The 26,149-nt window shown below is 41.7% G+C and overlaps 1 protein-coding gene and 1 pseudogene across 13 annotated transcripts in view; one reads left to right on the top strand and one right to left on the bottom strand.

The window, feature by feature from the left end:
- The window catches only part of SYNE2 (spectrin repeat containing nuclear envelope protein 2), a 345,027-nt gene that overhangs the window by 270,762 nt on the left and 48,116 nt on the right, over window positions 1-26,149 (bottom strand). For all 13 annotated transcript variants that reach the window (XM_045060037.1, XM_045060046.1, XM_045060047.1 and 10 more), the window contains exon 2: window positions 18,293-18,420. In XM_045060037.1, coding sequence (XP_044915972.1) covers window positions 18,293-18,371 — 79 coding nt within the window. In that variant the 5' untranslated portion in view covers window positions 18,372-18,420. The remainder of the gene's footprint in view (window positions 1-18,292; window positions 18,421-26,149) is intronic.
- LOC109500872 lies at window positions 19,568-19,800 on the top strand (annotated as a pseudogene).

Below are 26,149 nucleotides of genomic sequence, written 5' to 3'. Positions count from 1 at the left end.
GACAGCCTCCCATAAACCAGGTGAAATCTGCCCCCATGTAGCTCTGGTACCCGCTCCCTTCCTACCCCCCCCCCTTGGCTCCCCCAGCCCTCCTGCCCTATCTGCCATCCTCCATGGTTGCTCCTCCCATGGCCAACCAGGTCTGCTCTGCCCCCTTCGACCCATTCTCTGCTTCAGCTGGTCCATCTTACTGGGTTACCCTTTCCACACTTTGACGGTTTCTCTCCCCTCTGAGGTTAAGGAGCGACGTTGGTCACAGCCACAGAGATGCTGTGTGGTCCACCCCGGGGCATCTCTCCAGCCTCAACGCACACAACTCTCCTCCTTTCCCAGCACCCAGGGTTCCAGCCATTCTGTCTTCTTCCTGCGCTTTTACGAGCTACGTTCCCTCCTGCTCATCAGCCCTTTGTACCAACACGCCTCCCTTCACCTAGTCAACCTCAGGTCACAGCTCAATGGCTCATCCTGAAGGAAACCCAAGTCGAATCTCCCTTTTGTTATTTGCTCTCATAGAGTCATACTTGTACCCCTGCCCCATTTAGCACTTTGCCTCAACTTGTAATCACTGACAAGTTAAGGGCACTGGCTCTAGAGCCAGACTACCTGAGTTCCCCTATACACCACGTGTTATCTGTGTGCCTCTGTCTTCACAACTGTAAAATGGGGCTATGAGTACCTACCTCCAGAGTTGTTGGGAGGATTAAGTATTTAGACTGACATAAATCAGAGGTCAACAAATTATAACCTGAAGGTCAGATCTGACCCACAGCCTGTTTTGGTAAGTAAGTTTTACCGGAACACAGACACGATCATTTGTTTTCCTACTGCCTGTAGCTATTTTCATGCTAACATGGCAAGGCTGAATAGTTGCGACAGAGACCATATAGACCTCAAAGACTAAAATATTTGCTACCTGGCCCTTTATGGAAAATGTTTGCCAATCCCTGGTGTAGACTATGATTAGTCTAACACAAATAGATATTGGCTATCATATAAAAGAAACATGAAATCATCATGCTAAGTGAAAGAAGCCAATCACAAAAGACCACATATTCTATGAAATGTCCCAGGAAGGAAATCCATAGAAGCAGAGAGAAGACTCGTGGCTGCCTAGGTCTGGGGGGAAGGAGGGTGGAGGGTTTAGGGGACGACAGCTAAAGGGTATGGGGTTTCTTTATCGGGTAACGAGAATGTTGTAAAATGAAACACGATAATGGTCGCACAACTCTGTGACTATACTAAAAACTCCTGGATTATACATATTAAATGGGGGAGTTGTATGGTACATGACTCACATCCCACATTACATCTCAATAAAGCTGTTCCCCCCCCCGCCCCCCGCCAAAATATTAGCTACTACCTGTGAGATTATTTGATTACTATCTGTCTCCTCATTCGCCTACTGGCTCCACGAGAGCAGGGCTCTGACTCTGTTCCTCATTTTGCCGGCAACACCCACCACATGTTGAAAGAATCCAAAGAACGCTTGTTGAATGAATAGCTGAATGACTGGAGGAGAAAGGAGTGGGGTTCTCTTTCTATTTTTCGCCCAGCCAATGTGGAGATTTAAACACCGGGTTTATTGGGGAAACAGATGACATACAACAAATGATTTATAGTTTGAGCCTTGGCATGTGGCACCCAGCGACTTCATGTTGCCACATGAGTGAACCACACCCCTGTGCAACACCTGAGATTTTCCACACTGAGGCTTTTGTCTCCAGCCTCACTGGAACATAGCTCCCGGCTCCTGCGTAAGCAAATCTCGTATTTCTAGCAGAAGAGCCCAGGGTACAGATAAAATGCCTAGATCTTGGGGTGCTATTTGTCTCTCCTCTTTCTCACCCTCTTCTGACTCATCTGAGTTGCTCAATAAATATCCGTGGAATGAACAGATCAAAGAAATGACTACATTTCTTTTAACACGTATTTCTTACTCCTTACTGCCTCTTATCTGCCACATAAAACTGTCAGTGCTTTTCTCCTGATGATCACGACGTGTGAGCCTGAGCTCTGACCAGACCACACTCAAGCCATCTGTGCTGTGATTACAAACCTAGGATTCTTACTGAACCCAGGATTCAGGGCCACTGTTTAAGTTCAGAGTTCTGTGTCCCACCTCCCTGAGATTCTGATTCAAGGGGTCCACACAGCTCACTTTGAGAAACATCTCTGTAACTGGACTGATTCACGTGGGTGACTTATTCTTGAGCCAACACAAGGGAACGGGAAGGGCCCAGCAACAATAGTAATGAAATAATAAACTCTGAGATATTAATATAGTGTCACTCAATATAAATCCTAAGACACACTTGGAGGGGCTCAGAAGGTTTACTGAAACAACTCATGTCAAAGAATAAGTAGGAATTCATGGTAAGGAACAACGGCACCATTTCATTCAAGCCTTCCAAGGAAGTGGTCAGGTAGGCATTTGGTGGAGGAGAAAAATGTAGCTCCCAGAAGATGAAGGATTTTATTTATTTATTTATTTTCAAAGAGAGAGAGAAAGAGAGAGAGAGAGCGCACACGCATGAGCAGGGAAGAGGGGCAGAGAGAGAGAATCTTAAGCAGGCTCTACACTCAACGTGGAGCCTGACACAGGGCTTGATCCCATGACCCTGGGATCGTGACCTGAACCATAATCAAGAGTCGTATGCTCTACCGACTAAGCCCCCCAGGCGCCCCGAAGATGAAGGATTTTGAATGACTCATTCATTAAACATTTATTGAAAGTGCACTGTGTCCTATACACTGTGCTCTAGATCTCACATCTGGTAGAGGAGAGTCAAACCCAGATGTGTCTGATACCAAAAATCCATGGTCTTTTTGTCATGATTAAAAATCAGCCAAAATGTCAGATCCATGGCCGCTCCAGCTTACCACCCAATGTCTCTCCCCCGCTTTAAACCCAAACTTTTTGAAAATATGATCTACATTGGCTGTCCTCATGTCCTTACCTACCACTCACTTCTCAAGGCACTAAAAGCTGGCTTCTACCCCAACCATTCCAGTTAATTCTGAGCAAGGCTACCTGTACTATTCCCATTGCTAAACCGTGTGGATACTTCTCAGAATTGGATATCTATCCTTTCCATCTTGGGACATTCTTCTTCGTTGGCTTCCATGTCACTTGCCTGGTTTTCTTCCTACTTCTAGGGGCACACCTTCCCAGACTCTCTTAGAAGCTTCTTTTGCTTTTTTTCTATCTCTGTAATATCCTGCCTTCTCTTTTTCTAGATATGTTCATCTACTCCATAAGAACAAATGACTACTTACATACTAATGAGCTTCCGAAACTTTATCTTCAGCCCAAGTGTCTGCTTCTCCTGAGTTTCGTGTTTATATAGCCCATTTTCTTCTGGGTATCCCCACTTAGTTATTCCCAGACCCTTCAAACTCAACATTGCCAGAAGGGAGTCATCATCTCTAACGAACCCCCTCCCCCAGCAAAGTTGCTCTGCATTTTTTTTCAGCGACTGGTTCCATCATCCACTCCTCTGCCTAAGAACAAGCCTGAGTCACCTTTGATACTTCCCTCTCCTCACTTTCCCATACCCAGTCATTCAAAAAGCCCTCATGCTTACCTCAATAAAACTAAAAATAAGAAAATTTTAAAGATTTAAAGTCCTGAAAATTGTACCGACTAGATATCTCTTGATACCTATTTCTCTCCATCCATCCTTACTGGCACCTCCTTGATCGGGATGCCATTATCCCTCGGCTGGACCACCCTAACTGACTTCAATTGGCCTTTCCATTGGCCTTTCCGTCTCCACATTCACTCCCTCAAGACCACACACCACACTGCAGTCTAGGTGATTTCTAAACCCAGTTTTGATTACGTCTCTACTCACAACCCTTCAATTGCTTCTTTCTGGTCTTAGGAAAAAATTCAAACCCCTGTATATTTACGTGACCCTCTATAGCTTCATCTCTTCATATTCTTCTTCCAGCTGTAATACTCAGTCTCACTAACATCCGTTTCCAAGAATGTGCCACATTCGGCCCCACCTTCTGGCTTGAATATGCTGTTACCATTGCCTGAAGCTCTCTTCTCATTTCCACCCCTTTCATGTGCTAACATACTTTAGGTCTAAGCTTAGAAATCACTTCTTCTGGGAAGCCTTCCTTGCCCCACAAGACTGGTAGGTGCTCCTACTCTGTACTTGTAGAAAACCACACCTTCTCTCTCTTGTAGCACAGCCATATCATCCTGTAATAGTCTATGTACCTGTCTCCCTGTAATCAGAATGTGCATTTTAGGACAGCACCCTCTATGTGTCATCCCCCGTGTGCAGTAGTGTCTTGTACACCACACGTGTTCAGAAGCACTTGTCAAATAATGAATGAACACATAAATGAATGGGGAATCTAAGGAAATTAACCTATACTTAGAAAAAGCATAACCAGTAATGGAGTAGTATCTCTTACCTTAAAAAGTCCTACCTTTCTCTTCAGCAAGTACCTGATATCTCTGTTCCCCTTCACAGCAAAATTTCTTCCAAGTATTGATTAATTCACCATTTCTGCTTCCTCACTGCCCATTCTTTCCTCAACCCACTCCAGTCACTCCACCATTTGAGTGTGGCGAACCTGTTAGAGCCACCAACTAATTCTATGAGCCCAATCCAGGGGCCATTTCCCTTCAATACAATTGACTTTACCCCTTTCTTGGAATACCTTCATCTGGTTATCAAACTTGCCTGGTTTTCCTTCTTTGGCTTTGGCTACTGCTTCTCAGTGTCCTTTACATTTCCTCCTCTTCCGCTTCACCTCTAAACACTGAAAGATCCAAAAGTTCTGCTCTAGCTACACATTTTCCACAGGTGATCTCTTCCGGGCCATGGTTTTCATCGTAAATATGCCAGCCACATGTTATGGCTCTCAGATCTGTAACTCTCCCTAGAATTCTGGATCCTTACATCTAACTGTCTACTTGCCATGTCCATTTGGTATCAAATAAGCATCTCATATCTATCATGGCAAAAATAAACTCTCGATCTCCCCACAACTTTGTCTATCAGTCTTCTTCATCGCAATAAATTCCATAACCGACAATTCAATCGCTCAAAGCAAAAATTGAGAAGCTATCCTTGATCTCTCTTATTACTCACTCCAGAAGTCTCAACACTCACAAATATCCCTTTAAAAATCCATGATTCTTGGGGCGCCTGGGTGGCGCAGTCGTTAAGTGTCTGACTTCAGCCAGGTCACGATCTCGCGGTCCGTGAGTTCGAGCCCCGCGTCAGGCTCTGGGCTGATGGCTCAGAGCCTGGAGCCTGTTTCCGATTCTGTGTCTCCCTCTCTCTCTGCCCCTCCCCCGTTCATGCTCTGTCTCTCTCTGTCCCAAAAATAAATAAACGTTGGAAAATAAAATAAAATAAAATAAAAAAATCCATGGTTCTTTATCTTGTTGCTATCACACTACTACTATCCAAACTTCTGTGATATTTTACCCGGGACTACAACAAAAGCATCCTAACTGGCTTTGCTGCTTCCCCTCCCTCCTCCCAGATAATCCCCTCCCCACCCAGCAGCCGGAGTGATATTTCAGAACACGTAAATCAGATCGAGTTACTCTCCTGACTAAAACCTTCCAGCGGTTTCCCATCCACACATCTTACCTGAGGGCTGACGAATCCCTGCCTGATCCAGCTCTGCCTCGCCTCTCTCTCCAGCATCATCTCATGCCCATATATTCCAGCCACACCAGGCTCCATGAATTCACCCAGCTTGTTTCCATCTTTGAGCTCTTCCTTGAGCTACTGCTTCAGACTGAAATGCTCTTCCTTTGTTCTTTTTCGGCAGCTCCTTTGTGTTGTAATTCCTCCTTAAATGTCTCCTCCTCAAAGACCTTCACTGACCACCTCAGACTCTACACGGTTTCATTCGCTCGCCATCACAAAGCAAACAATTTCTCCTAGAAACACAATACTAAGACACTATTGAGCCCACAAACACCATATACATACCTCACTGCCTCATGTCTGACGAGATCCATATTTCCATCCTCTCTGAGTTTCCTAAACATTTCACCAGGAAGTCATCGCATAAACCCATTTTTAATCCCCTCCATAGCACCTATCATGTGTTGGTATTTTTCATTATTTACTCTTCGTCTCTCTAACTGAAATACAAGCACTGTGCGCATATGAAGCTCGTTGGAGTTGTTCACCTCAGTCTTCTCTTAACCCAAAATAGTGCTTGAAACAGAGTGGCGTGTCAGGAAACACGCTGCATGAACATGTCAGTGAACAGATTTGCCCGTACTCATAAAAACCTAACTGTGTGATAAAGTGCTAAGTGTGAATTCACCTATCCTTTTGAAACATTTTGTTTTGAAGACATCAAACCACACCAGAAGTTCTGCCGAGTAGACGTTCGGACAGAGGCAGACAGGGACACACAGCAGAACTCGTTCCCACTACATAATAATCCTACGTAACTGAAGACAGGGCCAACAATACCAATGTTCGGGAATGATCTTAAATATTACTCAAACTTGATAAAGACTGTGTTCTGATTTGAGCCAAGTGCCCTTCATCTTATAATATTTAGCTGTTGATGCAATTGGTACACCCTGTGCAGGAAAGACAGAAAAGACCAAGGCATGACCAGTGAGTGCTGCCCCGCCCCGGAAGGCAGAGAGCAAGCGTGTGTGGCCATTCTGCTGCCATCTTCTCTCTATGCTCACTCAGCACGCATCACCGCACAGTCAATGACCAGGAGAGAGTATTTACCCAGAATCTCACGTCTCTCTTCCAAAAATATACACATTTAGAACGTTGAACGTTTCATTTCTCTGATAAATCATTCATATCCTTTCATCTACTATTTTTAACTGATTCTAAAAATACCTGGTGGTAGTAATCTTCAGTTCTCATACATATTGAGAACAACAAATGAAAGGGCGGGCCTACGCCAGCCGACTCCATCTTGTTCTGTGTCCTTCACCTAGACCACGCCTCCTCCCCTTGAGTAACCTCCCTCTCACCCAAACTTCCTGATCAAAACACGCCCAGCGACCTGCGTAACAGGACTCTGACCCTTCCCCAGCCAATCGGCCGAGGCCACCACCCTTCCCCAGCCAATCGGCTGCCCCTAGACCCCTATAAAACCTTTGTGCTCTTTCCCTGGTATCTCACCGCTGGGTCGGTGCAGGTAGGGGATTGAGCTCGGGCTAGCTCGAATAAAGGCTCTTTGCTTTTGCATCAGACTCGGCTCCCTAGTGGTCTTTGGGGATCACGAATTCTGGGCATAACACAAACACAGTTACCTTCTACCAAAATTTCCGTGAATGTTTTAGAAAAACACAGCCATCACAGAAATTGTAATCACCAACACTGAAATCAGACGAGGGAAGTAATCTCTCGAAGAGGCACATTTAGAATAACCTCTAATTTTTAGAGGGTAAAATCACACACTAAACCCACCAAATGGTTATAAATTAATCTCTTATACTGACTTCTTACTTCCCCATTTTCAAGGGGAAATTATTTTGAGTTTTATTTTTCCTGATATACTACTTCGAGCTCTGAATAATTACACTCCCTCCCGACACATACACATACACAAAAGCTCAGTAAAATCTTGTATCTCCCAAGGGGCTAATTAAAAAGGATTCTGATTTCTATAAGGAATGAATGAGATCTTTGTTAACCTACTTTAACAGGACTCTAAATGACCCTGGATTTATCTTGCCCTAGTTTTCAAAATGTAACTGACCCAGAATAAAGTAAGCTTATCCCCACACTCCTGGCAAAAACAAAACCAAAGTTCCCAGAAGCCAAAACTGTACATACACAATCCAAGGGAAAAAATTATTTTTCTGTCTTAGACTATATAGTGCAAATGCCACTGCTTGCAGAGCTGTTTTATTTTCCACTTAATTGGAATATTTTAAGATTATAAAGCCTTACAATATCAAACTAATAATCTTCCAAGAAAATAGAGCAAGAGAGATCAGCTACTATGATATCAGGAACTCCCTAGAAACTTTTGTGTTGGGACAAGTATAATAGCATTAATATCGAGTGAAGAACCATAATTTAATTATTTTCTCTGGGTGTAACCATCACCTAATTGCTAAAAAAAAAAAAAAAAAAAAAAAAAAAAAAGACCCCAGAGATGATTTGCTTTTATTCCTAATAACTAAGCGGTCTGAATTTGTCAGAGAAACAGAGTTACTGCCGGATAATGCGTGTACTTTTCTTACTCTTCATTCACCATTTCCATCAAAATTCCACACTGGGGACTTGGCTATAAAAGGGTAGAAATCCCATTCAGAAGCTTTTTTAGTAATCTCATTCCTCTTTCTCAGACTTTACATGGTTTCATTCACTCACCATCATAAAGTAAGCAGAATTTCTCTTAGAAACACAATACTAAGACACTATGGAGCCCGCAAACACCATATACACGCCTCCCTCTAGAGAGAGCCATTATTCCCATCCTCTCTGGCTGATTACCCTGAACACTGAGCAATTCTTCTAATTCAGGGTACTTCATGTGTTTTTTTTATATTGGAAATGACCACTCATTCATTCGTTCATGACCAACTCAAACAGTTGTTTACTGAGCGCCTAAAATATGTCAGAAACATCGTTTGGTCATAAAGATGCCAAGAGCACCCTACGCAGAGCACCTAACACACACTTGGAGGAACTCAGAAGGCTCATTAAAGCAGGCAATGCCCAAGGATGAGAGGGAACTCAAGGATTAAAAAAAAAAAAAAAATCAGGGGGCGCCTGGGTGGCGCAGTCGGTTAAGCGTCCGACTTCAGCCAGGTCACGATCTCGCGGTCCGTGAGTTCGAGCCCCGCGTCAGGCTCTGGGCTGATGGCTCGGAGCCTGGAGCCTGTTTCCGATTCTGTGTCTCCCTCTCTCTCTCTGTCCCTCCCCCGTTCATGCTCTGTCTCTCTCTGTCCCAAAAATAAATAAACGTTGGAAAAAAAAAATTTAAAAAAAAAAAAAATCACAAGAAAGGCGGTTGGGTGGCTCAGTGGGTTGAGCATCCGACTCTTGGTTTTGGCTCAGGTCATGATCTCACAGCGCGTGGGATGGAGCCCCAAGTTGGGGCTGTGCTGTCAGCACAGAGGTTGCTTGGGATTCTCTCTCTGCCTCTCCCCCTCATGCTCATACTCTCTCTCAAAAATAAACAAACAAACATTAAAAAAAAAATTACAAGACGTTCAGCAAAGAGACACCTGACTCCAGGGAAGTTCGTACCAAAATGTTTGATTTTTACAGTCAAACGGAACAGATAACTCACTTTGCAAATAATATTCTAGAGAACACACTCTCATTCTTCACCTCCCTACAACTGAAATGGGAAGAGATACTCGAGACAGCATATTCAGTCATATTGTGGTTGGATTTTCGGCTGGACACCCAAATCAGGAGCAGGCTCCTGTGTAGTTAAGGACTTCAAGTCATTTCATGAGAAGGATGAAATCTGCATCCCACGTCGCTTTCTTTCACGTGATACCAGCAAGGAGAAGCACAGTGCACCACATGCTTCTTCAAGGCGCTCAATCTATTCAACCTTTGTCCCCGTAACAACAAGCCTGCTACACGTAGTCAGCACTCAGTGTTTACTGAACAGATGAATAAAAGTAAACATTACATCACATCACTACGCTTGCCATCTAACCCACTGAACATGAATAATGTCTAAAAAGATCCCATAAAATGAAAGCCTCCGTTGGATGGATACTCAGTAAATAATAAAGTTCGATGTTGTAACAGCCTAACTACAGGGACCCGTGTTTCCCTATCAAGCCCTCCACCAAGTAACGTCTATCCAGAAGGCATAGAGGGTTTTTTAATCTTTTAAAAGACATCATCTGGAAGATAACACTAAACAAAACGTGCGAGCATTGTTTGAAATGACACAGTAACTGGGCTGAACATGGTTTTACACGGCTTCGCACAGATGGTTAACCATTCACCAGCATTTTGGCAAGACTGCGTGAAAGTTAACTCCTCGTGTGGTGGCAAAGGTAATAGAACACACACTCCTTCCTAGTTCTTTGTCTAATTAATGATAACATTCTGTATTCAAATGCCATTTTCCTAAAGCATTGGCCTACGTTGTTTTCAAAAGCAAAGTAATTTGCTCTTGTTACAGAAATGTATCACGCCCTCTTATGGTCCACAAATTATATTCACGTGTTATAAAGAAATAACTGAAATCTGAAATATATAAAGAAAATATCCAAAATAGTTCAAGATTACCATAGCTGCTGCTTAAAATATCATGAGGTGAGTCATCGTAGGCTCGCAATTCACTCATGATTAATTTGACTTTTAAATGGGCCCTCTACCTGTGCTTCCCATGCCATGAAGTTCTCAAGAGAAGAGTTTCTTTGTGAACAGCATATTATATCTACAATTTACTGGAAGTACATCGATATACGGCCTTATTATCTGTTGCTATTAAATACTTAATGAAAACACACTAAATAAAAAGAGAGTTAATAACGTGGACATTATAGCTGCTACCACTATTACCCCAATCAGCTCAGCTTCTAGACCTTGGAGCCGCTCTATTATTATCCAGATTCAGTAGTTTCAGAACCGTGCTGAGCGTTTCACCTCGATGGTGTTCACACCCGTCCCATACTTTCATATTCACTGTTTAATTCTAATCCAGGCAAACGTTACCCAACACCCAGCTATTTGCAAACCTTTCTAACTGGTTTCCCCAGCTCCACTTTCTGGCTCCTTTCAAGTCTTCCTACACCCCAAGCCAGATTGATCTCCTAAAGTACACTTTGACCTCCAGCCATGTACTCTCACCCTCAAGACTCCATAGCCACTCACAGCCTAAAGGCAAAATCCCCAAACTTCTTGGGTTTGAATTCAGACCCCTTAGGGATCTCAGTCTCAGAAATACTACTAAAGAAATTCCTACTTTGGTCTTAAATCAAATGAAGAACAAAGAAAGTCCCTTCCAACTTGAAAATTCTGTGATACTCATCCAACTTACCCCTTATTGCTTCCATAATCGTATCTATCCAGTACTCCAAAGATTTATTCCCCAAACACACCTTTCCCACCTGAAGAGCTTGGCACAGGTGGTATTTCATACAAAATATATATTTAGTATTTTCTTAGGATAAAAGGAAAGGAAGCACCTGTTATTTTGCCAGATAAGAAAACTAGTGGAAAGATTTAAATAAATTCTGTAACAGACATCTTGGTAAAGCAAATAATTTTTAAAGATAGCTGTTTATTTATTATTTTCGTAGCCTGAACTTTCACATATCATTTTATTTAAAATGTGGACCGTCCAACGTAGTACAAAATGCACTAGCCGAAAATAAATTCCATTTTACATTAATCTGCTCAAATTCACATTCACAAACGGCATTTCTTTCCCTTCCCAACAATCCATTTCAACATCATGCTCCTCATTAGACTAAGAGAACATAAATATCTCCCTACAAAAAGGGCCTTCATGAGGACATTTACTCAAACATCACACGAAAGATGAACAAAAAGAAAGATGAAGTTGCTTGTTTGTTGTCCTGCTCTATGAGTTTCAGCAAAGCACTGCCTCATTTCCTGGGCCTGATTCATTGCAGGCCCTGCACACGTGGGAAAAATGTTTTCATAGCCTATCTACAATGAGTTACTACATTTCAACACGGACATCTTAATTTTTTCTCAAGCCGATTACTCTAAGTCAGGGTATAACTGTCTCATCTGAGATACATTTGGCTAAAGTAAAGCAGCCATTGTAAGTTAAGTAGGTCTCTGTCTCTAAAAAATGTTCTGAAATCAGAAGAAAAAACTTCCTTATGAGCAGTGGCCCTGAGCTTCTCATATTACATAAAATCTCTTTTCTCATATTACTCCAAGGATTATTACGCACACATGAATTTTGTGAAATACAAGTCTGATAACATAATGTACAAAGCCAAATACTTTTAAGACTGTTGTCAACAGCTTGCCATTCATAGTTAACTAAGGTACATAAAATCATCTGTTGATTTTTTGTCTAAATAGCTAATAATTCTGCTTTGAAACCAAAGTTATCTTTAGAAATATATAAATCCCCGGGGCGCCTGGGTGGCGCAGTCGGTTAAGCGTCCAACTTCAGCCAGGTCACGATCTCGCGGTCCGTGAGTTCGAGCCCCACGTCGGGCTCTGGGCTGATGGCTCAGAGCCTGGAGCCTGTTTCCGATTCTGTGTCTCCCTCTCTCTCTGCCCCTCCCCCGTTCATGGTCTGTCTCTCTCTGTCCCAAAAATAAATAAACGTTGGAAAAAAAAAAAAAAAAGAAATATATAAAGCCCCAATGTTTATAGCAGCACTATCAACAATAGCCAAAGTATGGAAAGAGCCCAAATGTCCATTGATGGATGAATGGATAAAGAAGATGTGGAATATATATACAATGGAGTATTATTCAGCAATCAAAAAGAATGAAATCTTGCCATTTGCAACTATGTGGATGGAACTAGAGGGTAGTATGCTAAGCGAAATTAGTCAGAGAAAGACAAATATCATATGACTTCACTCATATGAGGACTTTAAGACACAGAACAGATGAACACAAGGGAAGGGAAGCAAAAATAATATAAAAACAGGGAGGGGGACAAAACAGAAGAGACTCTTAAATATGGAGAACAAACAGAGGGTTACTGGAAGGGTTGTGGGAGGGGGGATGGGCTAAATGGGTAAGGGGCATTAAGGAATCTACTCCTGAAATCATTGTTGCAGTATATGCTAACTAAGCCTGGAGCCTGTATCCGATTCTGTGTCTCCCTCTCTCTCTGCCCCTCCCCCGTTCATGGTCTGTCTCTCTCTGTCCCAAAAATAAATAAACGTTGGAAAAAAAAAAAAAAGAAATATATAAAGCCCCAATGTTTATAGCAGCACTATCAACAATAGCCAAAGTATGGAAAGAGCCCAAATGTCCATTGATGGATGAATGGATAAAGAAGATGTGGAATATATATACAATGGAGTATTATTCAGCAATCAAAAAGAATGAAATCTTGCCATTTGCAACTATGTGGATGGAACTAGAGGGTAGTATGCTAAGCGAAATTAGTCAGAGAAAGACAAATATCATATGACTTCACTCATATGAGGACTTTAAGACACAGAACAGATGAACACAAGGGAAGGGAAGCAAAAATAATATAAAAACAGGGAGGGGGACAAAACAGAAGAGACTCTTAAATATGGAGAACAAACAGAGGGTTACTGGAAGGGTTGTGGGAGGGGGGATGGGCTAAATGGGTAAGGGGCATTAAGGAATCTACTCCTGAAATCATTGTTGCAGTATATGCTAACTAAGCCTGGAGCCTGTATCCGATTCTGTGTCTCCCTCTCTCTCTGCCCCTCCCCCGTTCATGGTCTGTCTCTCTCTGTCCCAAAAATAAATAAACGTTGGAAAAAAAAAAAAAAGAAATATATAAAGCCCCAATGTTTATAGCAGCACTATCAACAATAGCCAAAGTATGGAAAGAGCCCAAATGTCCATTGATGGATGAATGGATAAAGAAGATGTGGAATATATATACAATGGAGTATTATTCAGCAATCAAAAAGAATGAAATCTTGCCATTTGCAACTATGTGGATGGAACTAGAGGGTAGTATGCTAAGCGAAATTAGTCAGAGAAAGACAAATATCATATGACTTCACTCATATGAGGACTTTAAGACACAGAACAGATGAACACAAGGGAAGGGAAGCAAAAATAATATAAAAACAGGGAGGGGGAAAACAGAAGAGACTCTTAAATATGGAGAACAAACAGAGGGTTACTGGAAGGGTTGTGGGAGGGGGGGTGGGCTAAATGGGTAAGGGGCATTAAGGAATCTACTCCTGAAATCATTGTTGCAGTATATGCTAATTTAGATGTAAATTAAAAAAACAGAATTACAAAAATTACCCAAAAAAAGAATAAAAAAAAAAAGAAATACATAAAAGTTCCTTCTTCCCTCCCTCCCTTCTTTTCTCCCTTCACCCTTCCTTCCTTCCTTTCTCCCTCTTTCTTTCTTTGTTTCTTTCTTTCTTTCAACTCAAAGAACTTCAGCCAGGAGAACTATAAACCTACTAATAATAATGTAGAACTTAACCGTGAGAAATGTATTCATGTCACAGTTAAGCTTTCATTCTACAGTCACGGGAACCTCTCGGTTGATATCCCTGAGTGTACCTCGCTAATGTGAGCACCCCTTGCCCAGTATAAATCTGATTACATTACAGTATTGGCTTTCCTCCTCTCCCCCTACAGAGCAATGCATCTAGTACTACATTCCCCTGAATGGATCATAAAGAAAAATCATTCACACTGGCAGTGCATGTATATTACATTCCCATTGCCAAACAGCCCATATTTATCTCTTATTGTAAAGGAGACTTTATTAGCCTAGTATAATTCAAAACATGCTATGAGAAACCACTCAATTCTTAGTAACTTGCTAATTATTTTGAGCTATTTGAGAACCTGAGATCATTAATGTTACTTGAAGATGCCCATCCATATTCTGGATGTGTAAGTTCACTATGGATTAACTAGAATAAGGTTAAGATTTAAGTAGATTTTCCAAAGAGAATGTTAGGGAAATTCCTTCCTTCAAAGATGTCTACACGTGTCGACATGCGAGGGGGTGTGTGGTGCAGTAGAAAGAAAACAATCCTCCAGGTCAAGGCCCAGCTCTGCCTCTCACTGTGTGACTCTGGGAAAGTAATTCGATCTTCCTGAGCCACAGCGATCCTCTCTGTACCTCTAAGATAAAAACATCTACCTCACAACGTGGTTGTGAGGACTGAATGTGCACAAGAGTGCTGTGCATGCTACAGCCTATGATATAGAAGTCTTAGAACGCACTGCAGTGGGGAAGAAAACATTATGAGATATCATCATTGTAATACTATCAGTGCTAAAATAAGTTCTGCGGGAGAACAGAGGAGGAAGTGTGAATCTCAGCCAAAGAGAGAGCACGGCTAAGGAGGAGGCTGAGTCCAGCTGATTTGGGGATGGATGAGGGATCCACGAGGGATAGGTGAGCTGGATTGCTTCCAGCAGAAAGAGGAGAGGGGGGTTACAGCAGGACAGCCTGCACGAAAGCACACAGGCAGGGGGAGTACGGACCCTCAGGCAGCCATACAGCCGGAGCACAGGGTGCTTATGGGGGGTGAAATGGGAGACGAGGGCAGAGAGAAAGGAGCACCAGACCGGAAGAGCCTGTGAGCCACACCAAGAGGTCTAGACTATCCCACATGTGATGGGAAGCCACTGAATAGAAAAATGTCAAAACAAAACCAAAAACCAGTAAAAACCAGACTCTGGTTTATAATTTTATTCTATACACTAAGCAGTTTCTACTCTAGCTGTGTGCTCATAGACAAGAAGTCTTTGGGGACAAAGATTTTGACTGTAAATATATCAAAAGAAGTTACAGGGGCACCTGGGAGGCTCAGTCGGTCAAGCATCCAACTCTCGATCTCAGCTCAGGGCATGATCTCACAGTTCGTGAGTTCGAGTCCCATGTCAGGCGCTGCACTGACAGTAGGAGCCTGCTTAGGATTCTCTCTCCCTTTCTCTGCCTCTCTCTCTCTCTCTCTCAAAATAAATAAATAAACTTTAAAAAAAAAATTTTTTAACGTTTATTGATTTTTGAGACAGAGAGAGACAGAGCATGAACAGGGGTGGGTCAGAGAGAGAGAGGGAGACACAGAATATGAAACAGGCTCCAGGCTCTGAGCTGTCAGCACAGAGTCCAACGCGAGGCTCGAACCTACAGACTGCGAGATCATTACCTGAGCCGAAGTCGGACGCTTAACCGACTGAGCCACCCAGGTGCCCCTCAAAATAAATAAATAAACTTTAAAAATAAAAAATAAATAAAAAATGAAAAGAAGTTACAATGCCTTTATTAAACTCATACTCTGTGTCAGGTACTGAGCTAAGCCCTTTGAATGCGTTATGTATCATTGTTCACCTTCAAAACACAGAAGCAACACAGGCATCACCATCCGTATCTTAAGTGTGAGGAAACTGAGATTCAAAAAAGATAAAGCCTTTTGTCCAAGTTCAAAGAACTAGCAAGTGCCAGAGCTAGAAACAGAAATTAGATTTATGTTACTATTTAGTGATGCACTCTCTTCCTGATATGTTTCAGGCTACATGAGCTCCTACTCACGTGCCACCAAAACTTCAGAGAAAAACAAGAAAACATCAGGGCTTTTCTTTTTTTCCAGTTGAATGAAATTTTTTTAATTTAACATAAAATTCCAGCGTAGTTAACATACAGTGTCATATAGTGGTTCAATAGTTCTGTACATCACCCAGTGCTCATCACAAGTACGATCTTTAATCCCCATCATCTATTCTACCCAGCCCCCCCACACTTATTCCAGCTACTTATGGATATTGTATGACACTATAAAAAATATACTTACTGAAAACCTTTACAATTCTTACCTCAAGTACTACCTCAACATATTATGTTTCTTAGCCTACGCAAATTACATTACAGTTATTTTTAAAAGGCTGATACAGGGGTGCCTGGGTGGCTCAGTCGGTTAAGCGTCCGACTTCGGCTCAGGTCACCATCTCGCGGTATGCGAGTTCGAGCCCCGCGTCGGGCTCTGTGCTGACAGGTCAGAGCCTGGAGCCTGTTTCATATTCTGTGTCTCCCTCTCTCTCTGCCCCTCCCCTGTTCATGCTCTGTCTTCTCTGTCTCAAAAATAAATAAATGTTAAAAAAAATAAATAAAAATAAATAAAAATAAAAGCCTGATACATATAGGCACAGTCTAGTGCAATAGGCATCTGACCCCCATATCAAGAAGCTAATCATTCAAATCATGTTTTTCTAATTAAAAATAAAATATCAGAAAGTCATTTGGGGAGTCACGAAAGACTCAAATAGAAGTAATGTACAGCATAGCAGCTATAGTTAATAATACCGTATAGTATATTTGAAAATCGCTAAGAGAGGGGTGCCTGGGTGGCTCAGTCAGTTGGGCATCTGACTTCGGCTCAGGTCATGATCTTGCGGTTCATGGATTCAAGCCGCACATCGGGCTCTGTGCTGACAGCTCAGAGCGTGGAGCCTGCTTCAGATTCTGTGTCTCCCTCTCTCTCTCTCTGCCCTTCCCCTGCTCGTGCTCTCTCTCTCTCTCTCTCTCTCAAACATAAAAACATTAAAATAGAAAAGGAAAGAAAATTGCCAAGAGAGCAAATCTAAACAGTTCTCGTGATAAGAAAAAAAAATCTGTAATTATATATGATGATATTAACCAAACTTACTGTGGTGATGATTTCACAGTACACATAAATATCAAATCATTATGTTGTACACCCGAAACTAGTAAGATGTTGTAGGTCAATTATACCTCAATAAAAAATAAAGTACAGGGGGCCCGGGTGGCGCAGTCGGTTAAGCGTCCGACTTCAGCTCAGGTCATGATTTCGCAGTCTGTGAGTTCAAGCCACGCATCGGGCTCTGTGCTGACAGCTCAGAGCTTGGAGCCTGCTTCAGATTCCGTGTCCCCCTCTCTCTCTGCCCTTCGTCCGCTCACTCTGTCTCTCTCTCAAAAATGAATAAACATTAAACATTTTTTTAAAAAAATAAAAAATAAAGCACAAAATAAAATGACTCAAAATCTATGGCTTCTAAGTAACATTCGAAGAATTTTGTATAATGCCCTACATAATCTTAAAGATTACTTTAAAATAACATAGTCTCATAAATATTTTCAAAGGCTTACCATAGCTTTATTTCTTCTACACTAGCTAACTTTACTCAGCTCCAAGATTTGTTTTATCAACAAGGGTGAAAAGTCTAATGAATTTTCAAAGTGCAAAACAAATATTGCCAGACTCCACAAGAAGCACTAAAAAAAACACAGTCAGTACTGGGTCTGCATAAATGCACACACGATTCATATGATTGAAAGGTCATTCACTTATAATACTACTACTATTCTTTTCTATTTGGACAATATAAGGATGTACATTTAAAAGAGGCTATGCAAAAAAGATGCAAAATGAGTGCAAACAATTCCAAGCAAACCATGGTTAACTATTTTCACTACAAATGAAATGCATACACTCAAGAGTGAGAAACCAAGATACCGAATTCCTTCCAGGTATTTCTTACTCTCTTAGACTGCTGAGGTAGCAGTAAAGACATGTACACATACTGCAAGGTTCTACAATTGGAAAAATACTGAAGAGAGGCAGAAAGCGGTAGGATTTGAGACCAGATGAGGGTAAGGTTTCCACAGTTGCGATGGGTGTTAACCCACCCAACCGTAATTACCTTGCAGTGTAATATGGCGACCATCGATGCCCAAGGAAACCTGTTCATCCTCGGTGGGGAGCACAGGACTAGACGCCATCCTTTGACTCACGAGATTATATCATGTCCATCTCAGTTAAAGAAGTGAACTAAAAGTAAAAGGGATAAATGCTCATTAGTGACTCTGCAACTCTGCATCTCTAATAGACATGACCCCCCGAAAGCAACAGCAAACAAAAGCTGCCCTCCCACAAGAGGCAGTTTTCTGGTGAGTGTTTCCTTAGTTCATGAGGAAAAGAAGACTACGCCTTCTTTTTTGAATCATAATCAAGATTTTGCCCTGTGACCTATTCGAGTTGCTGGCAGGACTCCCAAAGAGCTAGCAGGGTGGATTCTATACCAGTGGGGAAAAGAAAAGCTACCCAATTAGATTCCGGAACTTGTTTAGGGGACGGAAAGTTGACACAAACGGACATCTTAGGTGCTTGTGTGTACTTTATTGTGAACTTGAACCTGCAAGCATTGTCTTTGTAACTTTTTATAAAGTTTATAAAGTTTTTCATAAAGTTATTAAAGTCTATGAAGTTTTAGTTCCTCTTCTGCTCCGTAAATGTTGCCATTTACTGGAAACAATAACAACTGAGCTTGAGCTTGCAAAGTGAAACTAAAAAATAAACTATATGAAAAAGAACGTTTTGATGAAGCTACCTATTACATTCAATTATTTTCCCAAGTACTTACTTTTCCACACATCTCTTTCTCTATCCCCACTCTGATCCTTAAAGAATCCTGCCAGTAAGAGGAATTCTAACTGTGCAATTCTTTATTGCTTCGGGTATGTATATGGCACTGTTAGCATCTTAGGGGCTGAAAAACTTGACTTTTCCCATACAGATGACCTTCTTATCAAGTAAACCTAACCAAATATATAAAAACATAAAATGTATTAGGGAATGGATAGAAAAATGGGTAAATACACAGATACCTGATCAAGCAAGGAGAGCAAAACATTAGTGGTAGAATCTATGTGTTCAGCCTATCAAAGATGTTCACTGTAAAATCCTTTTCCGTTCGTGTATATTAGAAATTCTTTATAATAAAATATTGGGAAGGAGACAACCAAAAATAAATATACCTGAGGCCAACAGCTAGATAAAATCAATCGTATCCAACAGATCACTTTACACAAAGAATAAAAATCATTCGATTTTGAAAAATCAGTCAATGCAACAGACAGTCTTCAAAAATCTTTTGGCTCCAGGGCAAGGAGGCTGTGGCATCGGCGGGTGCCAGGAGTTTCCAGCTCCAGACAGGATGGTCGAGGTTGTTTGTAATGACCGGCTGGGGAAGAAGGTCCCCGCTACACTGATAACATCCATCAGGGACCTTAAGAAGCTGATCACAGCCCAAAATGGCACCCATTGTAACAAGATCATCCTGAAGAAGTGGTACACAATTTTTAAGGACCACGTGTCTCTGGGGAATAAGAAATCCACGGTAGGATGAACCTGGAGCTTTAGTATCAATAGAGCACAATTCCTTCCCCCTGTCTTGCTCTGCCCTGCCCTGCCCTGCGCTCTTCTCCCATCCTCACTCCCACATTGGTGTGGATGCTTGTTTTTAAAAACTTATGTTAAGGGCGCCTGGGTGGCTCAGTCAGACATCCTACTTCAGCTCGGGTTATGATCTCATGGTTTATGAGTTCGACCCCCTACGTCCGGCTCTGTGCTGACAGCTCGAGCCTGGAGCCTGCTTCAGACTCTGACTTCTCTCTCTGCCCCTCCCCTGCTCACATTCTGTCTCTCTCTCAAAAATAAATAAACGTTAAAAAATATTTAAAAACTCATGTTAATGGGGCGCCTGTGTGGCTCAGTTGGTTAAGGGTCTGACCCTTGATTTCAGCTCAGGTCATGATCTCCCGGTTCATGAGATGGGGCCAGGTGTGGGTTCTGCACTGACAGTGCAGAGGCTGCTTGGGATTCTCTCTCTTTGCACTTTCTCCCTTCTGCACTTACGTGCGGGAGCTCTTTTTCTCTCTCAAAATAAACTTTAAAAAACCCATTTTAATAAAATCTTAGAAATTGCCAAAAAAAAAAAAAAACCCAAAACCCAACAACTCTCAATTGTATCTTCCCCACTCCTGTTTATCATCCAAAATTCCCTTATTATCTCTCCCACGGATCACTGTTGTTAAAGATTTTACGCACCGAATAAACTATCCTTGTCAATTAACAGCTAATTTGTTTTATCCTCGGTATTAAGATGAATCAGAGACCGCTTGAGTTAACGGTGCTACAATACTTTGCCGATATGCTCCTAACCAAAATGAAAAGCTGTTTGCCAGCTCAAGTGAGCCGGTGCAGCCTGACAACTGACGAAGGTACCAATGTTCTCCGCTTTTGACGTAACGAGGGCTACCCCTTCCCATACCCGAGGGCTCCTGAACCCCAAGTGAAGACAAAGCACTTCTTCATGATGACAGGAGAAAAACTGAATTCTAGAATGACTTTCCTAAGGGCATCCACTATTCCCCGCCAGGACTATTTTCTTAAGGGGGGGGTTAATAACAATAGTAGCAAACACTTACATAGCACTTAACATATACAGGCACTGTTCTAAGCACTTTGCACATACAGCCTCATTTAATCTGTAACACCTGTAAGGGTTGGGTAGTCTAATTACCCCCATATTTGAAAAACCAAAACAAGGGGCGCCTGGCTCAGTCGGTTGGGCGTCCGACTTCGGCTCAGGTCATGATCACGCGGTCCGTGAGTTCGAGCCCCGTGTCGGGCTCTGTGCTGACCGCTCAGAGCCTGGAGCCTGTTTCAGATTCTGTGTCTCCCTCTCTCTGACCCTCCCCCATTCATGCTCTGTCTCTCTCTGTCTCAAAAATAAATAAACGTTTAAAAAAAAATGTCACATACAGCTGTCTATGGACACATAGCTAATAAATGATGGAACGAAGATTTGAATCTAAGGGGTTCTGGCTTCAGAGTCTATGCTCTTTACCAAAACATTTTGATGTCTTATCGAGCTAGCTGAAACTGCCATATTTTGTTTATTCTTTCTTTCATGCATTTACTCAGCAACTGTTTATATGTGCTAGTTCCTGCTCTCAAGGAATTCAATCTCCTGGGGATGACAAATGAACATAATATTGAGTGAGATCCTCGAAGGAATGTATGTAGAAGGCACCGTACAAGCAAAGGAAGAGACCCATCCCACACTCAAAGCTAGAGACAGATGGGGCCGTCAGGAGTGCACTTATCACAAAACGGCATTTCACTCCAAATGGTCCCATTAACATTATTTGAACAAGACCTTGAAGTTAATAAGAATGTACCTGAGAATCACTCATTGTCATTCACTATCAATCAACCATAAAGTATTAAATGAAGGGGAAAGAATTTAAACTAAAAACAGAACAGAGAACAAATTGATAACCAGAGAATCAAGTGTTCCTGTGCTAAACTGGTATGTGAGATTCACTATATCGCATATTAAAGTTGAAAAAAAAAACTGTATTCATTAAAAAAAAAAAAAAAGGCTAGACCTTAAAACAACTACAGTTGACACAGGTTTGAACTACACAGGCCCACTTACACAGAGATTGTTTACAGTGCAGCACTGGAAATACATTTTCTCTTCTTTATATTTTTCTTAACATTTCCTTTTTCTCTAGCTGACTTTATTGCAAGAATATAGTATATATTAACATAGCATATAGAATATGTGTTAATCAACTGGTTATGTTATCAGTAAGGCTTCCAGTCAACAGTAGGGGATTAGTAGTTACGTTTGGGGAAGTCAAAAGATATACATGTATTTTCAACTGCGTGGGGGTGCAGGCGGGGATCAGCGCCCCTGACCCCCATATTGCTCAAGGGTTAACTGGATTTGCCTGAGAGGTTTCTGTTTTTAATAGGATAAACTTAACAGGATAATACTTTTTTTTTATTTACTGAAAAATGTCTTCGAGTTTCTAAAATATGTCCACCAAAAGTAAAACCAGGGGTGCCTGGGTGGCTCAGTCGGTTAAGCCTCCAAGTTTGGCTCAGGTCACGATCTCACAGTTCGTGGGCTCAAGCCCCGCATCGGGCTCTGTGCCGACAGCTCAGAGCCTGGAGCCTGCTTTGGATTGTGTCTCCCTCTCTCTGCCTCTCCCCAACTTGTGCACGCAAACGCTTTCTCTCTCTCAAAAGTAAATAAACATTAAAAAAAAAAAAAAAGGTAAAACCAAACTTTAAAGACTGACTCAGTTGAAAGCGGTAGATTATTAACCCAAATATTGTCTTAATACAACTATTAAGAGAGAGTAAGAAGGGTGTGGCCGTGGGCTCACAGGGCTCGCAGGGTCTCCGGCCCAACTCCCATCTCATTGTGTTCCGTCTTCTCTGTGCAGCTAGAATCAGCACAGAAGAGCCCTTCCCAAGGGCTCCTTGTGGCTTCCCAGGGAATCCTTTCCTTTTCAAAGAAAAGATACACACAATTATGTGACAAAGCCAGGGATCAGAATGAAAATAACAGACCAGCTTCAGGCACACAACCAAAGACTGGGTAAAAAATTAATGCACTGGCAGTAAAGATTCTAAAATCAAGTGGAATGGTGTGGAATTATGTTTTTAAAATTCAGATAAACTAATAGGCACACTTCTATAAATGGCATAGCTATTTTGAAACGACTGTGGCTTGCTTAGGCAAGATATATTTTTTGAAAACTTTTTTTAATGTTTTTATTTTATTTTTGAGAAAGAGAGAGCACGAGCGGGGAAGCGGCAGAGAGAGAGGGAGACACAGAATCTGAAGCAGGCCCCAGGCTCCAAGCTGTCAGCACAGAGCCTGATTTGGGGCTTGAACTCACAAACTGTGAGATCATGACCTGAGCTGAAGTCAGCCACTCAACCGACTGAGCCACACAGGCGCCCCTAGGCAATATATCTTAATATTCTTCTGGTGTCTCTAAAACCTCAAACACTAGAGAATTTCCCTTTTTTAAAGAAATCTTGGCATTTGCTTTGGATTATTATACTTAGGATGTTTTTCAATTCAAAAATAAAATTTGAATGGAGATTATCTCTCATGACGGAATTATGGGTGATTTTTATTTCCTTCCTTTTGCTTACTCTGCATTTTTAAAAAAAATTTTTTTAATGTTTATTTATTTTTGAGACAGAGAGAGACAGAGCATGAATAGGGGAGGGTCAGAGAGAGAGGGAGACACAGAATCGGAAGCAGGCTCCAGGCTCTGAGCTGTCAGCCCAGAGCCCGACGTGGGGCTCGAACTCACGGACCGTGAGATCATGACCTGAGCTGAAGTCGGGCACTTAACCGACTGAGCCACCCAGGCGCCCCTAATCTGCATTTTTAAAATTTCAAATAGTGAATGCATCTTTCTGCTGCAATAAGGGAAACATTTTTGCTTTTATTTTAATGATATGACAACAAAATGGGGAATAAGGTATTATTTAGTTCAAGGTCAAGTCTCCAATTGATTTGCTATGAAACATGTATATCTGTATCTTCAAAATGAGAAAAATACTCTCTTGACACAAAATTTCAGAAAACTTTTCTGGCTTTGTATTCTAGAAAACAGTTATTCTAGAAATTTCTAGAAAAGATTCCTGAAAACCTTTTTGGTACCGCAACAGGTCTCTTATTTCCTCATTATTAGTTTGCTAATGAGTCCTGGCAGTCTGACAGCACTGGAAAAATTACTGTGTCGTACGAGGAAAGGGACATCTATCTCATCGTCAGAGGCTGATCAGAAAGTCTACCATGGAAGGACGTAGGAAGTATACTCAGGTAACTCTTCAACAGAGTGATTTAAATGTCACCACTTGTTCCCATCGTTTTTTCCTAGTCTTCGTCTACACCACATTATTTACGATCCACCTAGCAGTTCTGAAGGAGGTCGCTTTGTCAGATGAGTTGCAGCGCTATTCCTAGCCACGGGCCGTTATTAGCGGTGATCTGCTTACAAGCTCCCAGCAGAAAGGTGGTGACACAAATGCAGTAAGTTTCTTCAACTTTTTCCTGCTAACTTTTCCTAACTCCACTATCACCTCTCCTGTCATCACCGCTTAACCAGAAGCTATGGTACAAATTCAGACCAGGTGATTTCTTTTTTAACTGAAGTACAGTTGACACACAACGTTACACTTGTCTCAGTTGTACAACACAGTGGTCCCACAAGTGCACACATTATGCTGTGCTCACCACAAGCGTGGCTACTGTCACCACGCAACACTATTACAGCACTGTTGACTACACTCCCTACGCTGTACCTTTTATCCCTGTGACTTATTCTTTCCGTAACTGGAAGCCTGTATCTCTCACGGCCCTTTACCCATTTTGTGCAGCCTCCCACAGCCCTCCCCTCAAACAACCATCAGTTTGTTCTCTGCATCTAAAGGTCTGTTTCTGCTTTTTGTTTGTTTAGATTCTACAAGTAAGTGAAATCATAAGGTATTTGTCCTTCTCTGTCTGACCTATTTTACCTGGCATCATACCCTCGGGGTCCATCCATTTTGTCTCAAATGGCAAGATTTCATCTTTTTTATCACTGTATAACTTTCCACTGTGTGTACATGACACATCTTCTTTATCCATTCACCTACTGACAGACACTTGGGTTGCTTCCGTATCTTGGCTATTGTAAATAACGCTGTAATACACATAGGGGTGCATGTAATCTTTTGGAATTAGTATTTTTGTTTTCTTTAGGTAAATACCCAGTAGTGGAATTACTGAGTCATACGGTGCTTCTATTTCTAATGTTTTGAGGAAGCTCCATACAGTTTTCCACAGTGGCTGCACCAGTTTGCATTCCCACCAACAGTACACAAGTGTTCCTTTTTCTCCACACCTTCGCCAACACTTGTGATTTCTTGTCTTTTTGATTCAAACCATTTTGACAGGTGTGAGGTGATGTCTCACTGTGGTTTTGATTTGCATTTCCCTGATGATGAGGGATGTTGAGCATCTTTCTATGTGTCTGCTGGCCATCTGGATGTCTTCTCTGGAAAAATCAGACCAGGTAACTTTTAAGTTCCAATCTACTATCTCTTTCCAGGCACTTCATTTTCCTAATGACCACCTCAAAATGCCAGAAATCAATTTTAACCAGTCACTATACTTTTGGAAAACAAATATGTAGCAGTTCTCTGGATAGAATGCTGCTCACAACAAAGCAGGGTCACTCACCAGCCAATACCAACTGGGCCACTGAAACACCCACTCCAACCACGATAACAGCATTCTGAGTGAACATAGCCACTTCCCTAAAAGAGCCCGTGTTGGCCTTGACCAAGTCTCAAATGCTCTGAACTGTGGCATCCACTGACTGCTACAGAATGGTAATGATAGTATGTATCTTACAGGGTGGTTGTTGGAATTCAATAAAAAAGCACATGCAACTTAAAAACTACAGTAATAACTAACATTTATTGAGTGCTTACTGTGGTAGATGCACTACAGTATATAAATGGTCTTTATTATAATCTGTGAAATGAATTTATCAAGATTCTCCCTTTGGTTTGGTTTTGTTTTTGAGAGACAGACCACAAGCGAGGGACTCATCACAATACAAAAATGAAGAGTAAAAAAACTTAAGGACAAAAACTTCCAAAGTTATGAAAGCTGATATGTTCAATTATCACAGATCTAGAAAGCCTGCACTTAGGAAGTAGTTATTTTGAATTTCCATCAGTACATTTTAACCTTAAAATTCTGCTCTCCTACCCTACACTCAAATTTTCTAAAGATCATAATTCCCCCAACTAAAGTTTCCTGCCTTTGCTACCACCAGGTCACCAATCTCCCAAAAATCCTGGATATGTCTTTAACCCAATGTCTTCTCTTCCGTGTGTGTGTGTGTGT

The sequence above is a fragment of the Felis catus genome, chromosome B3, assembly GCF_018350175.1.
Source record: "Felis catus isolate Fca126 chromosome B3, F.catus_Fca126_mat1.0, whole genome shotgun sequence".
Taxonomy (NCBI): domain Eukaryota; kingdom Metazoa; phylum Chordata; class Mammalia; order Carnivora; family Felidae; genus Felis; species Felis catus.
This window is presented reverse-complemented; position numbering and strand designations above follow the sequence as displayed.